Source organism: Vigna unguiculata, chromosome 8 (genome assembly GCF_004118075.2).
Source record: "Vigna unguiculata cultivar IT97K-499-35 chromosome 8, ASM411807v1, whole genome shotgun sequence".
In the NCBI taxonomy this organism is placed as follows: domain Eukaryota; kingdom Viridiplantae; phylum Streptophyta; class Magnoliopsida; order Fabales; family Fabaceae; genus Vigna; species Vigna unguiculata.
The window spans coordinates 3,785,387-3,804,424 of record NC_040286.1 but is presented as its reverse complement, the minus strand read 5'-3'; the positions used below and the strand labels follow the sequence as shown (position 1 = coordinate 3,804,424).

At 33.3% G+C, this 19,038-nt stretch overlaps 2 protein-coding genes across 2 annotated transcripts; one reads left to right on the top strand and one right to left on the bottom strand.

Moving 5' to 3' along the window:
• The first annotated feature begins 2,014 nt into the window (after positions 1 to 2,014).
• Positions 2,015 to 4,771, top strand: LOC114193411 (beta-fructofuranosidase, insoluble isoenzyme CWINV3-like). The gene is made up of 7 exons (XM_028083191.1): positions 2,015 to 2,237; positions 2,372 to 2,380; positions 2,575 to 3,437; positions 3,609 to 3,767; positions 3,859 to 4,097; positions 4,212 to 4,302; positions 4,389 to 4,771. Exons 1-7 carry the CDS (start codon positions 2,117 to 2,119, stop codon positions 4,587 to 4,589), a joined length of 1,683 nt encoding a protein of 560 aa, XP_027938992.1. The 5' UTR covers positions 2,015 to 2,116; the 3' UTR covers positions 4,590 to 4,771.
• A 6,615-nt stretch (positions 4,772 to 11,386) lies between these two features.
• LOC114193425 (fructan 6-exohydrolase-like) lies at positions 11,387 to 14,482 on the bottom strand. The gene is made up of 7 exons (XM_028083217.1): positions 14,158 to 14,482; positions 14,016 to 14,024; positions 12,607 to 13,469; positions 12,332 to 12,490; positions 12,001 to 12,239; positions 11,795 to 11,885; positions 11,387 to 11,708 (listed from the first exon to the last, which is right to left on the bottom strand). The coding sequence occupies exons 1-7, from the start codon at positions 14,267 to 14,269 to the stop codon at positions 11,511 to 11,513; spliced, it is 1,671 nt and encodes a 556-aa protein (XP_027939018.1). The 5' UTR covers positions 14,270 to 14,482; the 3' UTR covers positions 11,387 to 11,510.
• Between the last annotated feature and the right edge of the window lie 4,556 nt (positions 14,483 to 19,038).

Sequence of the window (19,038 nt, the reverse complement as noted above, 5' to 3'; positions counted from 1 at the left end):
TAGCTACAACCAATTTGCTAGGGATTAGCTAAGGTTTAGCTACAACCAATTTGCTAGGGATTTGCTAGGGATTAGCCAAGGATTAGCTACAACCAATTTGCTAGAGATTAGCTAGGAATTAGCTACAATCGATTTGCTAGGGATTAGCTAAGGTTTAGCTACAACCGATTTGTTAAGGATTAGCTAGGGATTAGCTACAATTAATTTGCTAGGGTTTAGCTACAACCAATTTGCTAGGGATTAGCTAGAGATTAGCTAGGGATTAGCGACAAAGTGGTTCTCTAGCTACTTAGCTACCTATATTTTAGCTACGACATAGTGTCTTCGCTATTTCCTCGTTAATCCCTCGTTGAATCGTTTTGCGAGAGATTAGCTAGGGATTCGCTAGGGATTATTCCCTCGCTAATATGTAATTTTCTTGTAGTGATTTAATTTACTCAAAGGAGAATCTAGAATCCAATGTGGGGTAAAAAGTTTTGTTGTTCACTTTTCATTTTTGCATTTCTTTTCTCATGTTTATTTTACTATTTTTTATGTTTTTTAACTATTTAGGAAGTGTATTTTAAGTTTATAAATCATTTGTTAATTTTAGATAGTCATGTAAACCCTTTCTTGTTGTACTTTTTTATTTTTATTTTTTTAGTAGGCTAGTTCATATACCACTTTATTAATGAGTCTTTGAGTTAATTTTGATTGTTAATTTAATTTGATTTACTTTGAAATGCTTTAAGAAAGTTTAGGACAATTTTATTCTTACAAATAAACTTTGATCAAATAAAAATTATAGGTCATTTGAGTAGAAATTAAGTCAAGTTGAATTTTTTTTTCTTGAGTCATATAGTTAAATTTGAATTACTAAAATTTCACTTAATTCGTTATATTGAAACAGATTTGATGTAATTTTATAAGTGATTGAGGTGTTTTCTGTTTTAAATCATATGACCAAATTAATCTATTTCTATATAATTCTATTATATAATTTATTTGTGTTGAAAGTTCTAGAGATAATAAAATTTTGTAGTATATAACTAAGTGTAAAGTAAAATTTGTCTTCTGATTTTGTAAAATTAAATTAGGTTTAAAATCTACCTCTTTATCACGATATTAAAATTTACTTCATTTGAATCAAATTTTCCATATTTTTAATTATTAATTTCGAAGCTCATTACTAGCTGATAAAGTTAAAAACAATGAAAAAAAAATATGGGTTTTGAAACCAAAAGTGCGATCGTGCATTAGATATTGTACCTCAGTAAATCCAACTTTGTAGAGCCCTATTATACGCAAAATTGAAACAAAGAAGGATATACTAAAATTAAATTAATTATTAAATTACAGTAACTAATTAAATTACATTATTTTTAAATATTTAAATTAAATTACTATTACCTTTTTTAAAATATTTATCGTAGTTTAAAATCTCATGTAATGTTTTTAGTAATATAAATAAAATACAATTCTGTATAATTTAGTTTTTTTTTTTATAATTTCTATAATTGATATCAAATGTTATGTTATATGCAATTTTAATGAAAACTGCTCATTTAAACTTGATTTCTATTATATTCTATCATTATTTAGCTTACTATGATGTATATATGAAATAAACTTTTAAATTATCACATTTTTATTTTATCATAGGATTATTCTCATATTTTACTCTCTTATCCTTTATTTTAAAATATTTACCATGTTAAATTAATAATGCTTCTACTAAATCATTTATCTTTTTTTTCTTCCCTTAGTTTCTTCTACTAATCAAAGTGCAATAATATAGTTTAACCGAAACATGTAGTTAGCAGGACCAAACAGAACTCTAGGTTGTTTCCTTTTCAGTTGTTAATCAGTCTTTCTGTGTTTTAGGTGATCTATAATATGTAAATTAAAAAAATATTAATGTATATATATAAAACCAATTTGCATTGACTACGGAAGTCAAGTCATGAATAAAAATAATTTCTCTGTTGCAATTTTCTTAAAGTCTATGAATATTCAGATTATTATCAGCACCATTCATTTTATATCAGTGATGCCTTTTCTTTCTCCAAACAGTGAAATATTCATTGTATAAGGTACCCTCATCATCTAATATTTGTGTTGACCTTCCTCTATCATCATGGAGATCAATGGAGAGGTTGCATCCTCACACAACCTCAATTCTACCATGTTCAAGCTACCTCAGAAACAACCTTACAGAACTTGCTACCACTTTCAACCACCACAATATTGGATGAATGGTATTGTTATCCTAAATAAACACTCTTTTGTCTATTTGATTTTGGCACATGTTTGTGTCTAATTCTTTTCTCTTGGTCTTATGACATGTTTTTTCCTGACAAAAACACTGGGAATGGTTGACTTCATTGTGCAGATCCAAATGGTATGCTCATCAATTTCTCACACTTTACGTTACTTAGTTGCCTCTTATTGCACACAGCATCATTGTCATGTTTGAATAAATTTTTACAAGTTAAAAAAGTTGAACTTCTTATATAAACTAAATCAGTTTCTGCACTATATCATTGAACTTCTCCAAAAGTTTGTTGTGTAAGCTAATTTTACTTGTGGTGGCAGCACCAATGTACTACAGAGGAGTTTACCACTTTTTCTACCAACATAATCCTGATGCAGCAACCTTCGGTGAGAAAATGGTGTGGGCTCACTCTGTGTCCTATGATCTCATAAACTGGATTCATCTGAACCATGCTATTGAGCCAAGTGAGCCGTTTGATGTGAACAGTTGTTGGTCAGGCTCAGCCACTGTGATCCCAGAAAAAGAACAACCTGTGATTCTGTACACAGGAATTGATGATAAAAAGCATCAAGTTCAAAACATGGCTATGCCAAAGAATCTATCAGACCCCTTCTTAAGGGAATGGGTGAAACACCCTCAAAACCCTGTCATGACTCCACCAAGTGGGGTTGAAGTTCATAATTTCAGAGACCCTTCAACTGCATGGCAGGGAAAGGATGGAAAATGGAGGGTAGTCATTGGTGCTCAAAATGGTGATGAAGGGAAGGTAGTTCTTTACCAAAGTGAGGATTTTGCAGATTGGAAAGTGAAATTGAATCCTTTTTTTGCATCAGATAATACTGGAGTTTGTGAGTGTCCAGATTTTTTTCCTGTTTCCGTCAATGGCACAAATGGGGTGGATACATCTGTCCAAAATCAAAGTGTTAGACATGTGTTGAAGATAAGCTATCTACGCAGACATCAGGACTATTATTTTCTTGGTGAATATGCCAATGGTGATGGAAACTTTGTTCCTGATGTAAAATTCACAGGAACTAGTTTGGACTTAAGGTTTGACTATGGTAAATTTTATGCCTCAAAGTCTTTTTTTGACCATGCTAAGAGCAGAAGGATACTATGGGGGTGGGTGAACGAATCTGACACTAGACATGATGACATTGAGAAAGGATGGGCTGGTCTTCAGGTATTAATTTTAGCTGTGTTACACTTTTTCTTTTGGTTAATTACTTTAGGATTATGATAAAAATTGTCTCATAAAACCGGTTTCTGAATTAAGGTTTACACCCACATATCTTCCGACGAGGGATATAATTCATATCATGTTGATGAGTGTTCTTTTCTGTGTACTATGTAGTGTATTCCAAGGCAAGTTTGGCTTGATGAAAATGGAAACCGGTTAATGCAGTGGCCAATTGAAGAGGTAGAAAAGCTGCGTGGCAAACAAATTAGCATAAAGGGAGAGAAACTTGTTGGTGGATCAATTCTTGAAGTTTCAGGTATCACAGCATCACAGGTATGTAAACTTGTGCTGCATTTTCTCACATTCTTTTTCTTTAAACCGTGTTCAACATCAATGATGATTTTTTAGAACTATACTTTTGAAGGCTGATGTAGAAGTGTTGTTTGAGGTTCCGGAAATAGAGAATGCAGAGTTTTTAGATGAAAGTGAAGTTGATCCTGAGTTACTGTGTAGTGAAGAATATGCATCAAGAAGTGGCACAATAGGGCCATTTGGTTTGTTTGCTTTAGCATCTGAGGATCAAACAGAACACACTGCAATCTTCTTCAGAATATACAAAACCTCCAATAGATATGTATGTTTGATGTGCAGTGATCAAAGCAGGTAATTTCTGACATAATTCTCTGAATTTAATCTGTGAATTATGATGCTAACAATTTACTTAATAGTGATTTATGGTTGAGACTTGAGCTTTTGAGAGTTGTGTACACTTCACAGGTCTTCATTGCGGGAGAACCTTGATAAATCCAAGTATGGAACCATCTTTGACATAGATCCTAATAAAAAAACAATTTCACTCAGAAGTTTGGTATGTTTGTTGCTGCTGATAAATATTACCCGTTTTGTTTCATCAAGTGTTTGCGAAATTGAAATGTATAGATTCATATTATGCAGATTGATCGGTCCATTATTGAGAGTTTTGGGGAGAAAGGGAGAATTTGTATTACGAGTAGAGTTTATCCCTCGTTGGCGATTGAGAAAGATGCTCGTGTTTTTGCATTCAATAATGGAAGGAAGAGTGTGGTGATTTCAGAACTGAATGCTTGGAGCATGAAGCATGCAGAATTTGGCCAAGACGAAAGCATATATCAGTAGTAGATAAGAACGATTTGGATAATCATACATCAGTTATATATAGATACTTTATATCATAAGTGATTTTTTTGGATCGTATTGTTAATCTAAATCAATCGATTTCTCATCCCTTAAATAATGTAATGGATTTGTGTGTCTTTATACTAATATGATATTCAACTTTTTTATATTTACTTAAGGTATAACTTAGACTCGTAAATAAATTCTTTTATATATATATATATATATATATATATATATTATTAATTACAAAAATGAGGAATTTTTCTTTTTAGTTCATTTCATTATAATGCACTCATTATATTATATGTTTTATTTTGTTTCTTTCTTAACTGTCAAGTAGACATACCCAAACAAATGTTCTCATTAATCATTGAAAGAATTATAACATAAAACATAGACTCATATTATCCATGCACACACAAAAGTGTTAGGAGAAAGAGGCTCTAAAAAGGAAAACTTATTCACTTTTCATTGTAATTATTCATGCCATAAGCAATACAATTTATAGGCTTACAATTTTCGTCCGTTGTACTCCCAACGGCTATAAACGACTAGTACATTAACTACCCAACGGCTAGTGCATTAACTATTCAACGGCTAGTACATTAACCACCCAACGGCTAGTACATTAACCACCCAACGGCTAATACATTTAAGTTTATTAAAATAAAAACCCAACAAAACTCCCCCGTAAGCTTAAATGTTTCTTTTATCCTCCATCCCGATCAGTTTCTTGCAGTTATTGAACAACACAGTCGGTAGTGGTTTTGTAAACAAATCTGCAACTTGATCTCGGCTTCCCACGTGCACCAGCTCCACATTGCCTTCCTTTACCTGTTCTCGGATGAAATGAAAACGCACATCAATGTGCTTGCTCCTTTCATGGTTGACCGGATTCTTCGCCAACTCAATGGCCGACTTGTTGTCCACTCGTATCACAGTACCTTCTTCTTGTTTCATCTCTAGTTTGCTTAGAAGATTTCTAAGCCATACCGCATGACATACACACCATGATGCTGCAACATACTCAGCTTCACATGTTGATAATGTTACTATAGGTTGCTTCTTTGAAAGCCAAGTGAACGCTGTGTGGCCCATGAAAAATACATACCCGGATGTGCTTTTTCGGTCGTCTACATCTCCGCACCAATCACTATCTGAGTACCCTACAAGTTCGTAGTTGTCTGACTTAGTATAGTATAGTCCGAGTGATATTGTTCCTCGAATATACCTTAGTATTCGCTTCAGAACCTTCCAATGATTGTAGCTTGGCTCCTCTATATACCGACTTACTATACCAACACTTAGTAGTAAGTCTGGCCTTGTACTCGTCAGATAGCGAAGGCTTCCAACCAAGCTTCGGTACTTGTTGGCATCAACTCGGTCTCCTCCATCAAACTTCGAGAGTTTTGTACCCGGTTCCATTGGGGTCGAAACCGGGTTGCAGTTTGTCATCTTGAACTTGTTCAAGATCTCCTCGGCATACCTTTCTTGGGACACAAAAATCCCTTTCTCACCCTGATTGACTTCCAAGCCAAGGAAGTACTCCATCAATCCCATGTCTGTCATCTCAAACTCCTTTGTCATTATGTCCTTGAATTCTTGAATCATCTCAGCATTGTTTCCCATGAATATAAGGTCATCTACATAAAGAGCAACAAACATTACATCACCTTTACTTTTCTTTATGTACAGAGCATGTTCATATGGACATTGCTCATATCCTTTCTTCTTGAAGTACTTGTCAATGCGGTAATTCCATGCCCGAGGAGCTTGCTTCAACCCATAAAGCGCTTTCTTCAATCGTAGTACTTTCTTCTCTTCTCCTCTTCTCATGTATCCCAATGGTTGTTCAACATAAACTTCTTCCTCTAGGATTCCATTCAGAAATGCTGACTTCACGTCCATTTGATAGATCGACCATTTGTGCTGAGCTGCCATTGAAATTAGCAGTCGAACTGTCTCCATTCTAGTGACTGGCGCAAACACCTCAGCATAGTCAATTCTCTCCTTTTGTTTGTAGCCCTTAGCAACAAGTCTGGCTTTGTAACGCTCTATTTCACCTTGAGCATTCATCTTCTTCTTGTATACCCATTTCACACCAATGGGCCGAGCTCCTGTTGGGGGATTGGACAACTCCCACGTGTTATTGCGCTCAATTGCATCGATCTCCTCATCCATTGCAAGTCTCCACTTCTCATCTTGCACCGCCTCCTCAAAGGTTATGTTCTCAGAACCTGCCAAAAGACAAACAACATGTACCTGTTCAGTAGACTCATACAATTCTTGTATGGTTCGTATTCTGGGTCGTCGGGGTTCATCTTCATCGTCAGTGGTTTCAAAATTTTCTGTAGCCGGTGGTATAGCAATTGACGAGCTAGTATCTCCACTCATCTCTTCAACTGAGTTGTTCCAACTCCACTCATTGGCTTCATCTACTCGAACATCACGACTTACTATCACTTTTTGGTTTATTGGGTCTAACAATTTGTAGGCTTTTGTCATCTCATCATACCCAATAAACACATACTTCTTACACTTATCCTCGAGTTTCGTTCTTTGCTGACTTGGTACGTGGGCATATGCTACACTGCCAAACACCTTGAGATGAGACACACTCGGCTTTTGTCCACTCCATACTTCTTGTGGTGTCTTTCCATTCAACCTTGCATGTGGACACCTATTTTGTATATAAATGGCACATTGTACGGCTTCTGCCCAAAACTCCTTTGGCATATTCTTACTCTTCATCATGGACCGAACCATATCAAGAATAGTTCGGTTTTTCCTCTCAGCTACACCATTCTGTTGTGGTGAGTATGAGGCTGTCAAAAATCTTCTTATGCCGTGCTCATCACAGTACTTCATGAACTCTGTTGATGTGAACTCGCCTCCCCTATCAGACCGAACAGCCTTAATCTGTTTGTTTGTCTCCTTCTCCACCATCACTCTAAACTTCTTGAACACCTTGAACACCTCAGACTTTTCCTTCAAGAAGTAGACCCATGTCTTTCGTGAAAAATCATCTACAAAAGAAATAAAGTATCTCTTACCACTGAAGGATTCAGGAGTAATTGGTCCACACACGTCGGTATGAATTAGGCCCAGTTGTTCCTTTGCTTGGTACTTGGCATTTCTCGGAAACGAAGTCCTCGACTGTTTGCCGAGTATACATTCTTCACACAATTTACTTTTGAACTTCATGCTTGGCAATCCATGCACCATACCTTTTTTCACCAGTTCCATCAGCCCGTCAAAATGTAAGTGACCAAACCGAAAGTGCCATATCATTGTCTCATCCTTGACATCAAGTTTCAAACACTTCTCTTGTATGATCTTTAATTCCAACTTATACATTCGGTTTTTCTTCATCTCTACACGAGCAATCAAACGTCCAAGTTTGTCCTTCAAGTCTAGTACTCGGTCTTTCATTAACACCGAGTAACCCTTTTCCATCAACTGTCCCATGCTCAAAATGTTACTTTTGAGATCAGGTACATAGTACACGTCTCGAATTTCCCCAACTCGACCATCCTTCTGCAAGTACCAGATCGTCCCTCGACCTTTTACCGCAACCTTTGAATCATCTCCAAAAGACACATCTCCAGCTTCTACTTTTGCTAAGTCTTTAAAGAAGTGCTCATCTCCGCACATGTGGTTGCTTGCACCTGTGTCAAGGTACCACACCGAGTTAGTTGAACTACTTTGTTGTCCTGTCGAGTTGTTCAATTGCATATCCTCGGCTATTGACATCATCAACAACCCTCCATTCTCTTCAACATCTTCTGTGAGAAAATTAGTCGTCACTTCCTTCTTACTTTCAGATCGACACTCTTTTGCAAAGTGCCCAACTTTACCACAATTGTAACACCTATCCGAGTTACAATCCTTTGCATAGTGACCGTACTTGCCACATTTGTAGCACTCAACGTTTGAGTTGCTCACCCGACCTCCTCTCCATGAACCGCGTCCTCTTTCACGCCAATTTTGGTTGTTGGTATGTTCTCTCTCTCCTTCCTGTCCACCTCGACCTCGGCCACTGCGACCGTTTCCTCTACCTCCCCGACCTCTTCCTCTGCTTTGAGTGTTCTGAGTATAAAACGCCTTTTTCTCCTGGAAATTTGTCTTTGCTTGGAGTGCTTGGCCAAAGTAGTCTTCCTTCGTCTTTCTTCTTCTTTGTTCATATGCTTCCAAGGACCCAGCAAGCTCCTCCACCGTGAGTTTTGAGAGGTCTTTGGATTCCTCTATGGCACACACAATGTTGTCAAAGTCAATTGTCAATGACCTCAAAATTTTCTCCACAACTCGGTTTGCAGGCAACGGCTCCCCATTCTTGCCGAGTTGGTTTGCTACAGTCTCCACCCGAGATATGAACTCGGTTACCCCTTCGTTCTCCTTCATTAGCAACCTCTCAAACTCTCCTCTGAGAGCTTGAAGACGAACCTGTTTCACACGGTCATCTCCCTTATATGTTTTCTCCAGGATCTCCCACGCCTCTTTTGAAGTCGTAGCGTTTGCTAACTTCTCAAGGCCTGCATCGTCCACAGCTCGGTACAATGCATACATAGCTTTCCTATCTTTGACTCGTGTTTTTCTCAATGCAGCAATCTGGGCTACTGTCTGTTCATCAGAATCCTCTGGCTCTTCGAAGCCACTTTCAACTATATCCCATACGTCTTGGGATCCGAGGTAGGCCTTCATCTGCATGCTCCACTTATCGTAGTTGGCTTTTTGTGTCAACTGGGGTAAGGACATATTGTTGGCCATCACTCTCTCACTATGTTTCACTCAGACACTCGGGTAACTGACTCTCTCTAACACTCAAGAACAACCTAGCTTTCTCTAGCTCTCTGGCTGTCTACCTAGCTCTTGATACCACTTTGTTAGGAGAAAGAGGCTCTAAAAAGGAAAACTTATTCACTTTTCATTGTAATTATTCATGCCATAAGCAATACAATTTATAGGCTTACAATTTTCGTCCGTTGTACTCCCAACGGCTATAAACGACTAGTACATTAACTACCCAACGGCTAGTGCATTAACTATTCAACGGCTAGTACATTAACCACCCAACGGCTAGTACATTAACCACCCAACGGCTAATACATTTAAGTTTATTAAAATAAAAACCCAACAAAAAGAAGTATTCTTTAAAGCGGTTAGCATAGCAAAAATAGTGGTTTGTTGGGTCGAGACAAATGAAATAGATGAATAAATGAAAAAGTATATATATAATCAAAATAGAAGTTAATCCAAATGAACTGAAAATTTACATTTCAAAATTGTTTAATTTTAAAAATAAATATTCTAATTATTTATTAATATTTATCAGCATTGTTATTCATCTTATTAGTAATACTTTATTTATTATTATCAAAATAGGAAAACAAAAGTAAACTGAACAAAGTGTCTCATATGTGACTAGGGATGTCAAAAAAAATCCGTACCCGCGGGTATCCGCGGATAAAACCCGCAACATGTAGAAAATGGATATTAAAAATGGATACCCGCTACCTGCGGGTATGAATATTTTTGATACCTGCATGTTAACGGGGTGGGTACGGGTATCATAGTATTCGTACCCATGGATACCCGTACCCGCTAAACTTACACCCCTTGACATTCTTCTCATTCCTTTCTTTGAAATTGAGCATATACATCAAACCTTATATAGACAATGACATTTATGGTATGCTTGTTGTCAAATGATAGAATCAAAATAAAAATACTTGACTTTTATTATTTGTTTATTTTATTTATTTTTCAGGAATCAATTGAAGAAAGTGAGTTTGTTGATCAAAACACTAATTAAAGAATTTTTATTATGTTGAACGTCATTTTAAATTTACTTTTACAATTATTTGGACTTGTATCAACTTGAGTTTATTTGAACTTTATTCAAAATTTATGACAGTGATGCATTTTATTTTATTTTATTTGAATTTATAATTAAATATTTATTTTTTAAATAATTTTTCAAATACCTGTGGGTACCCGTGGATATCCGTAGATATAAAAAAAATAGACGGGTACCCGCATAACGGATAGTCGACAAATATAGGTACGGATACGGGACAGATATTTATCCAGCGGGTAGAATACGGGGAAGCTACTACCCGTACCCTATCCGCCCCGTTGACATTCCTGGATGTGACTATGATGACTTATCATAATGGATTGTGACACATTTTATTTATAAAGAAAATAAATAAATGAATTGTGGTATAATTAATTATTATGTTTCACGATTTTTTTTAGAGTTTGTAAGGAAATTTTTGTGTGACTCTCCTCTATATTTAAGATAATTTTATTTATTATTTTTTCTGTAAATCGTTTATTGTTTTCACTTGTTTTTTTTTTTACTTTTTGTTTCTTTTTATTCTTTTTACCAAATATAAAAACAGAAAGCCTTAAAAAGTACAAGGTAAACTGATATAGTCTAACAAAAAATGCTAAACTCATTTTTGACACAATCTTTTTTCTACTAACTTTTCTCTTAATATTTTGCATCCTGAGCTTGATTACTAGTCTTATTTTGTTGTTTTCAACTTGTCGAAACAAAGGGTAAGGTGATAAAAAATTATAAAATACGTTTTTGTCTTTAAATATGTTGAACTTTATTTTTCATCTTCCAAATATTTTTGTTAGTTTCGTTTATTATAAACTTTAAAAAATTAAAAAATATTTTTTTATCAAAATTTATTAATAACGTGGGGTATATTTAAACATATTTGGTTACATGTCACCTTCACATTGTATACAATATGATAAATGCACACCACATCATGAAATCAATTTTTAATATTAAAAATTTGTTGAGAAAATTGATTGTGGTTTCAATAGGAAAACATACAATATGAAACAACCAGATAAAATAAAATGTTGTATGATTATTCAAATCTTTGTTAGCTACTGTTTCTATTTTATGCTCTCTTCTTGTACAAATTCTGCTTTATTCATGCTCCAAGCATTCAGTTCTGAGATCACCACACTCTGTGTTCCATTGTTGAATACATGAAGATGTGCATCTTTGTCTATAGCCAATGAGGGATAAACTCTACTGGTTATACAAATTCTCCCTTTCTCCCCAAAACTCTCAATAATGGAACGATCAATCTGCATAATATGAACCTATATGCATCACACTAGCAAGCAAAAGATGAAACAAAAAGTGTAATCTTTATCATTAGCAATAAACATACCAAGATTCTGAGTGAAATTGTTTTTTGATTAGGATCTATGTCAAAGATGGTTCCATACGAGGATTTATCAACGTTTTCCCGCAATGAAGACCTGTGAAGTGTACACAACTTTCAGAATCTTAAGTCTCAACCATAAATCACTGTTAAGGTTTGTTCTTAGCATCATAATTCACAGATTAAATTCAGATAATTATGTCAGAAATTACCTGCTTTGATCACTGCACATCAAACATACATATCTATTGGAGGTTTTGTATATTCTGAAGAAGATTGCAGTGTGTTCTGTTTGATCCTCAGATGCTAAAGCAAACAAACCAAATGGCCCTATTGTGCCACTTCTTGATGCATATTCTTCACTACACAGTAACTCAGGATCAACTTCACTTTCATCTAAAAACTCTGCATTCTCTATTTCCGGAACCTCAAACAACACTTCTACATCAGCCTTCAAAAGTAAAGTTCTAAAAACTCATCATTGACGTTGAACACGGTTTAAAGAAAAAAGAATGTGAGAAAATGCAGCATAGGTTTACTTACCTGTGATGCAGTGATACCTGAGACTTCAACAATTGATCCACCAGCAAGTTTCTCTCCCTTTATGCTAATCTGTTTGTCACGTAGCTTTTCTACCTCTTCAATTGGCCACTGCATTAACCATTTCCCACTTTCATCAAGCCAAACTTGCCTTGGAATACACTACATAGTACACAGAAAAGAACACTCATCAACATGATATGAATTTATAATATGTTTGAGATTCACAATATATAAACAGGTGCAAACCAGATTCAACATAAAACTAAAATAAGTACCTGTAAACCAGCCCATCCTTTCTCATAATCATCTTGCGTAGTGTCACACTCCTTTGACCATCCCCACAATATCCTTCTGTTTTTGGCATAGTCAAAAAATGACTTGGAAGCATAAAACATTCCATGGTCTAATATTAAGTTCAGATTTGGTCCTCCCAAATCAGCATCAGGAACAAACTTTTCCTGGTCAAGGAAATAGTCACCAAGAAAATAGTATTCTAGCTGTTTGTTCTGATAGCTGGTTTTCAAGACATGCTTAACACTGCTGTTGTTGACAGATGTATCCACCCCTTTCTTTGTGCCACTGATGTACACTGGAAAAAAATCTGGACACTCAAACATGCCAGTGTTTTCTGATGCATACATAGGATCAGGAAACAGTTTCCAATCAACAAAATCCTCACTGTAGTAGAGAAGAGCCTTCCCTTCATCACCATTTTTGGCACCAATAACCACTCTCCACTTGCCATCACTCCCTTTCCATGCAGTTGTAGGGTCTCTAAAACCATCCACTTCAACTCCACTGGGTGGAATCAAGATAGGGTTTTGAGGGTGTTTCTCCCATTCCCTTAAGAAGGGGTCTGATAGATTCTTTGGCACAGCCAAGTTCTGAACTTGATGTTTGTTGGAATCACTCCCTGTATACATAATGATTGGTTTTTCCCCAGGGAGGGTTGTGATTGAGCCAGAATAGCAGCCATTGATGTCATAGGATTCACTTGGTTCAAGAGCATGATTTAGATGAATCCAATTGATGAGATCATAGGATGCAGAATGACCCCATACCATATAACTACCAAAGGTTGGTGCATAAGGGTTGAATTGATAGAAAAAGTGGTAAACCCCTTTGTAGTACATTGGTCCTGTGACGATCAAACCAACACTTGTCAAAAGATCTTCATTTCATGTGTTTTATTGAATCAAGAGTTGACAATTAGATGAAATAGTAATGCATTAGCACCTGTCTTAAAGAAGAAAATTTCTTAATTCTTTCTTATAAATTTAAAATTCTAACAGTTAATAAATTGAATTTAAGTCTAACTCAACCATGTAAAACTGACTTATAAGGTGAGGTTTGCTCTTGCTTATATGTTATAAACATGTCTTATCTTTAGTCGACGTAGGATTTTCAACATTCTCCCTCAGATCAATGTAGATTAGACATTAACGAGTGATTGATATCAAAGTATATACATCGGTGTAGAACTAGACATTAACAAGTGATTAATAATGGATAACACGATAGATTCAATAAATAACAAAATCTTCCAATAACAACGGGTGGCACAATAGGTCCAACAACAAATATTATAATATCATAAGTAAAACTTAGATGAACCTCAAGTAATTTCTAATGGATACAAGAGATAAATTTCAACTTAACATTGGTGAGAAGTTCACATACATACCATTTGGATCTGCATGATGAAGGCAACCAGTTGCAATTTTCATCAGCAAAATATGCAGATGACAGAGAAAAACAGTGATTTAGAACACAAGCATGTGTGGTAGAAGTTGATGAACAAGTTAAAAAAGTGGTAAGGATAGTACCATTCATCCAATTTTGTGGGGGTTGAAAGTGGTACCAGGTTCGGTAAGGCTGTTTTTCAGGTACCATGTACTTGTTTGAACTGATGTTGTCAGAAGATGCGTTGGTCTCCATTGATGATAGCACCAAAGTTATTGGAAGAACAAGAAGAACAAATGTATAATAACTTAGTTTGATCAATGGCTAATATTTGCAATTATGCACACTATGGATCTTTCTCCTTGTGGAAACAACACCACAGTTAAGAAACATGAATCACCACATAAATCCATAACCTATATTATTAGGATTTAATATACACCAACTTTGAGAATTTTGGAGCTAGAAAATATATTTATTGATGACTTGATTTTCAAAGTCTCCACAAATTACATTCTTTTTTATTTGTTAGTAAATTACTTGTTAGATACAATCTTTGATATTTGTTGTTCTTACATAATCATGGTTAACACGCAAAAGACAAATTCAAATTTCAGAAGGTGGAAGTATCCCAGAATCCACTTATTTGTTTAATTATTATTATGTTATGGAAGTCTTTAAGAAGAAGAAAAGAAGAAAAAACAAAAGAGACTTGTCATGTAATCAAAAATTTATCTAATTTTCTAAATAGTTGCGTAGAGAAAATATTATTCAAAGACTCAAACAAAGTCTTCAAGGCAAACAAATATTTAAAGAGATTTAAAGTACTTGCCCTATGATTTATTTTTTGGGGAATTCGAAATCTACTATCTTAACATTTTTAGGGTGTTGATTCATCGGAAAAAAAAAAGTTATAGTAGCTTCTTTTTTTTTAATTGGGGTATTGCCAATAAATTGAACAAAAACTAATTTGTGTGAGTTTTGAAATTTATTTAAGATTTAATTTTAAAATGTCTATTTTTTTTATATAAATGAGCAAGATTGACCAATAATCACGTAATTAGTGGATAAGATTATATGTTAACTATGTCCCACATGGTTAACTTTATTTTAACTTTTTCCTCCCACTTGCATATAGCATTTGGAGTTTGAGTTCTTCACAAGTTAGATTGGGAAGAATTGTTTGGACACCGAAAAGTATTATTACTAATCGTAATTAATCAAAGATAAATGAGGGTTAAGTATATTAAATAATAAGAAATTCATTTAGGAAGCATCCAGATTTAAGTCGTAAGGTAAAATCATTATTTAATCATTGATTAATTGTACTATTGTAATTTTGTGAGCGTTAAAATTTGACTTATTTTGGAGAACTTTAAGATATGTCCTCTTACTTTTCTTATTAAAGGACATAAGATAAGTTGGAATATATGATGTTTTGGAACACTCAATAATCTCACAAATCTTAAAAGTCGATATCAAAAATAATTTAAATATTACCTTTTTCTTCTGAAACGTCTTTTGAAGATAAAATTGTGATGGAACTCTAAACTCTAAAGCTTACAATATATTTGATGTTGTGATTGATCTAACAATGTTATCTCATTGAAATTGAAACACATCATAGCATAAGAGTAACATAGAATAAACATAAGCTAAAGCTAAAATGAATTAGTGTGGTAGTTGTCTTTTAAGAATAATTATTTTTTCTTAGAGCTTTTAGATAATTTTAATTTTAATTTCTGTTTTGAACTTCTAAGTAAACATTAGTAAAGGAGAACTATTTCTTTGAAGCAATGTGAAATGGGAAATTTCTTATGACTATGTGTCATTAATGGTAGAATATTTTTTTAAATTAAAATGAATGTTTATATTTTTTAAATATTAAGTTCAATTGTTTAAACAAGTATTGGAATATTGGATGTGAACTTTTGGTTTGAGTTGTGATATAGGGTTTAAGATGAGTTTAAATATTTGGTAGAAGGTTTAAAATTGGTTAGGTAGTTCCGATTTGTATTTGGTATGCACAAATTGATATATCACTACAAGAAAACTTATAAATAGTGACAAATTTTAATAACCAATAATTAATGGTAACTATAATGACTAATTTAGATACTAATTTACAAAATTAAAAGTTATTGGTTATTAAAATAGTCACTATTATAAATAAAAAAATTATAATTGATAACTAAATTGATCTTTAAAATTAGCTACCATGATTTTAACTACCAAAACTAAAAATAACTATCTAGGTTTTGGCTACCAAAATGAATTAGTTTTTAAATTAGTCTCTAATTAATTAGTGACTAATGTAGTGACCAATTATAAGTTTTTATTTATAATAGTAGGTATTTTAGTAACTAATAATTTCTAATTTTATAAATTGGTATCTAAATTTGTCAATATAGTGATGAACTATTATTAGTTTCTAAAATTGGTTTTTAATTGAGAACTTTCTTGTAGTGTATATTTATTATCATATAAAATTCGAGTCTTATATGAGTTTAACTAGTACCATGTAGACTTCTTAAAAATATGTGGCGTAAGTGTAACTAGTTTTTAAAAAAAATATATTAAAATATAAATTCTAATAAATTCTTGTATGAAAAAAATAAACACAGGAAATTCAGTCATTAAATGACTAAAATCGGTCATTAATAGAAATAATGATCAATTTAGTGGTTAAAAAAATCTATTTTTGTAATGTTCTTCATTCATTCATAGTGACTGAATTTGTTATTGAGATTAATGACAAAATCTATTATTGAAATTAGTGATTGAATTAATGATCGAAATTGGTGACTAAATTTGTGATCGATATTAGTAACCGAAGTTGTGATTGAAATCAATAATCAAATTTGTGAGTGAAATCAATGATCCAAATTAGTGATCAAATTTGTGATCAAAATCAATGATCAAATTGTAACTGATTTAATGATCGAAATTAATGATCGATTTTAAAATCCTTATTATGTCACTAAGTCCATCATTGATGCTTTCTTCTTTTTATGAGTTTTAAATTTTTTTTTTTAAATAATATAAAGTTGATAAATGTTATATATATATATATATATATATATATATAAATAAGTATATAATATAACATGATATGTTTCGCATTTCATCATGATACTATTTTTCCATAAATATTTTTCAAAATAAGTCATCCAAAAAAGTCAATATCACAATTTGTGCATACCTCATTAGAAGTAAATATTTTTACATAGTTAAGATTTAATACAATAGTAATAAGAAGATGAATTCTAATTAAGGAAAATAAAATTTCAATTCACATTAGAAGAGATTAAAAGTTCATTATTTTTCTAAGAGATGCAACATTTCGTTATTTTGTTCAACTTCTCTTTTTTATTTGGACATTCTATCATGAAGATCATCCCTCTTGGTTTCAATTGTCATTATCAATCTCCTCTCTAATAATTTGCACATATGGAGACGTAAAATTATGATAGGATTATCTTCCAATTATTTTAATTGACTCAGATTCAAACTTATATATCAAAGTTGGCATTTGAATTTATTTCTTTTGTTTTAATTTTGTTTAATTAGTCATAATTTAGAAAATAAGATGTAGAGTCTATTTCAAAGAATGATATTACTTTATGAAGCAATCACTTTAATCTATAATTTTATAAAAGTCCATTTACATTTATTTTTATTATTTGAAAATTGGGTATTTTTTGTAAAATTTATATTAATTTAAAAAAAAAATTGACTTACCAATGGAATTGAATACTTTAATATATTTTAGGATGGAACGTTTAATAGATTTCATCCAAAGATACATTGATAGGTAAAATTTGTAAAACTTAATTAAGGATCTTTAAGATTTATGATTCTCACTCGATAAAACATAATAGAGCACTAACCTTGATCCATGAGAGATCCTGTGAATATGCGTTCTTCAAATTTATAATCTTGTGTGCTCTTCAACCACCGTTTCTCAATCTATCTCTTTGCCTTTCTTTCTCTTCTCACACGTACTTGATGGGTTACAGTGAAAAGAACCTTATGGCCAGAGACAGAACCCTAATTCCTTTTTATACCAACGTCCATCAAGTTGGTTTTTATTTTATCTTTATCTTTATTTTATTATCACTTCCCATAATAATAACCAATAAGTCTTTATATTTTATTAAATCACAATTGGGCCCATCATAATATTTCAAATGAGTCACTAATAGAATTAATTCGTCAATTAATTCTAACATTCTCCCACTTGACTCATATGATGTCATAACATTATGTGATTTAATACATAAACATAATGCGCAATAAAAGACCTTGCATAAATTGGTTCCATCATTATTCATAATTAAAGATACAGACATAATAAGAGTCATGGCGGTCACACATCATTTGATCGACATGATCCCTTCCATGTACTACTATATCATCCCTTTCTCCTTAATATGACCTCAAGGAACTTAGCGAACGGACCAGGGTGTTGTCCACTTTCATCATATCTTCCATAATACTCACCACCTCTATCAGACCTTACGATTTTCACCTTTCTGTCTAATTGCCTTTCCACTTCATTTATATAAACTTCCAAGGCATTTACTGACTGAGATTTCTCATGCAGTAGATAGACATGTCCATAACGTGAAAAATCATCAATAAAGGTGATGAAATACTTCTCTTTATTGAAAGAATTTACATCAAACAGACCACATATATCGGTGTGTATGATTTCAAGAAGCTGAGTGCTTCTTGTGGCTCCTTTCTTTGTGTGTTTAGTTTGTTTGCCTTTAATACAATCCACACACACATTCAGATCAGTAAAATCTAAATCCGGAAGAAATTCATTATTTACTAATCTTTGCATTCTTTCTTTGGAAATATGTCCCAAATGTTTATGCCACAAGAAAGCAGATCGTTCATCCACTAAACTACGTTTAGTGCCAACATTGTGATGCAAAGTCATAAGTGTTTCAGCATATAAATTATCCAAATTCAATTTATATAAACCATCATAAAGTGTACCAGATCCAATCATAAAA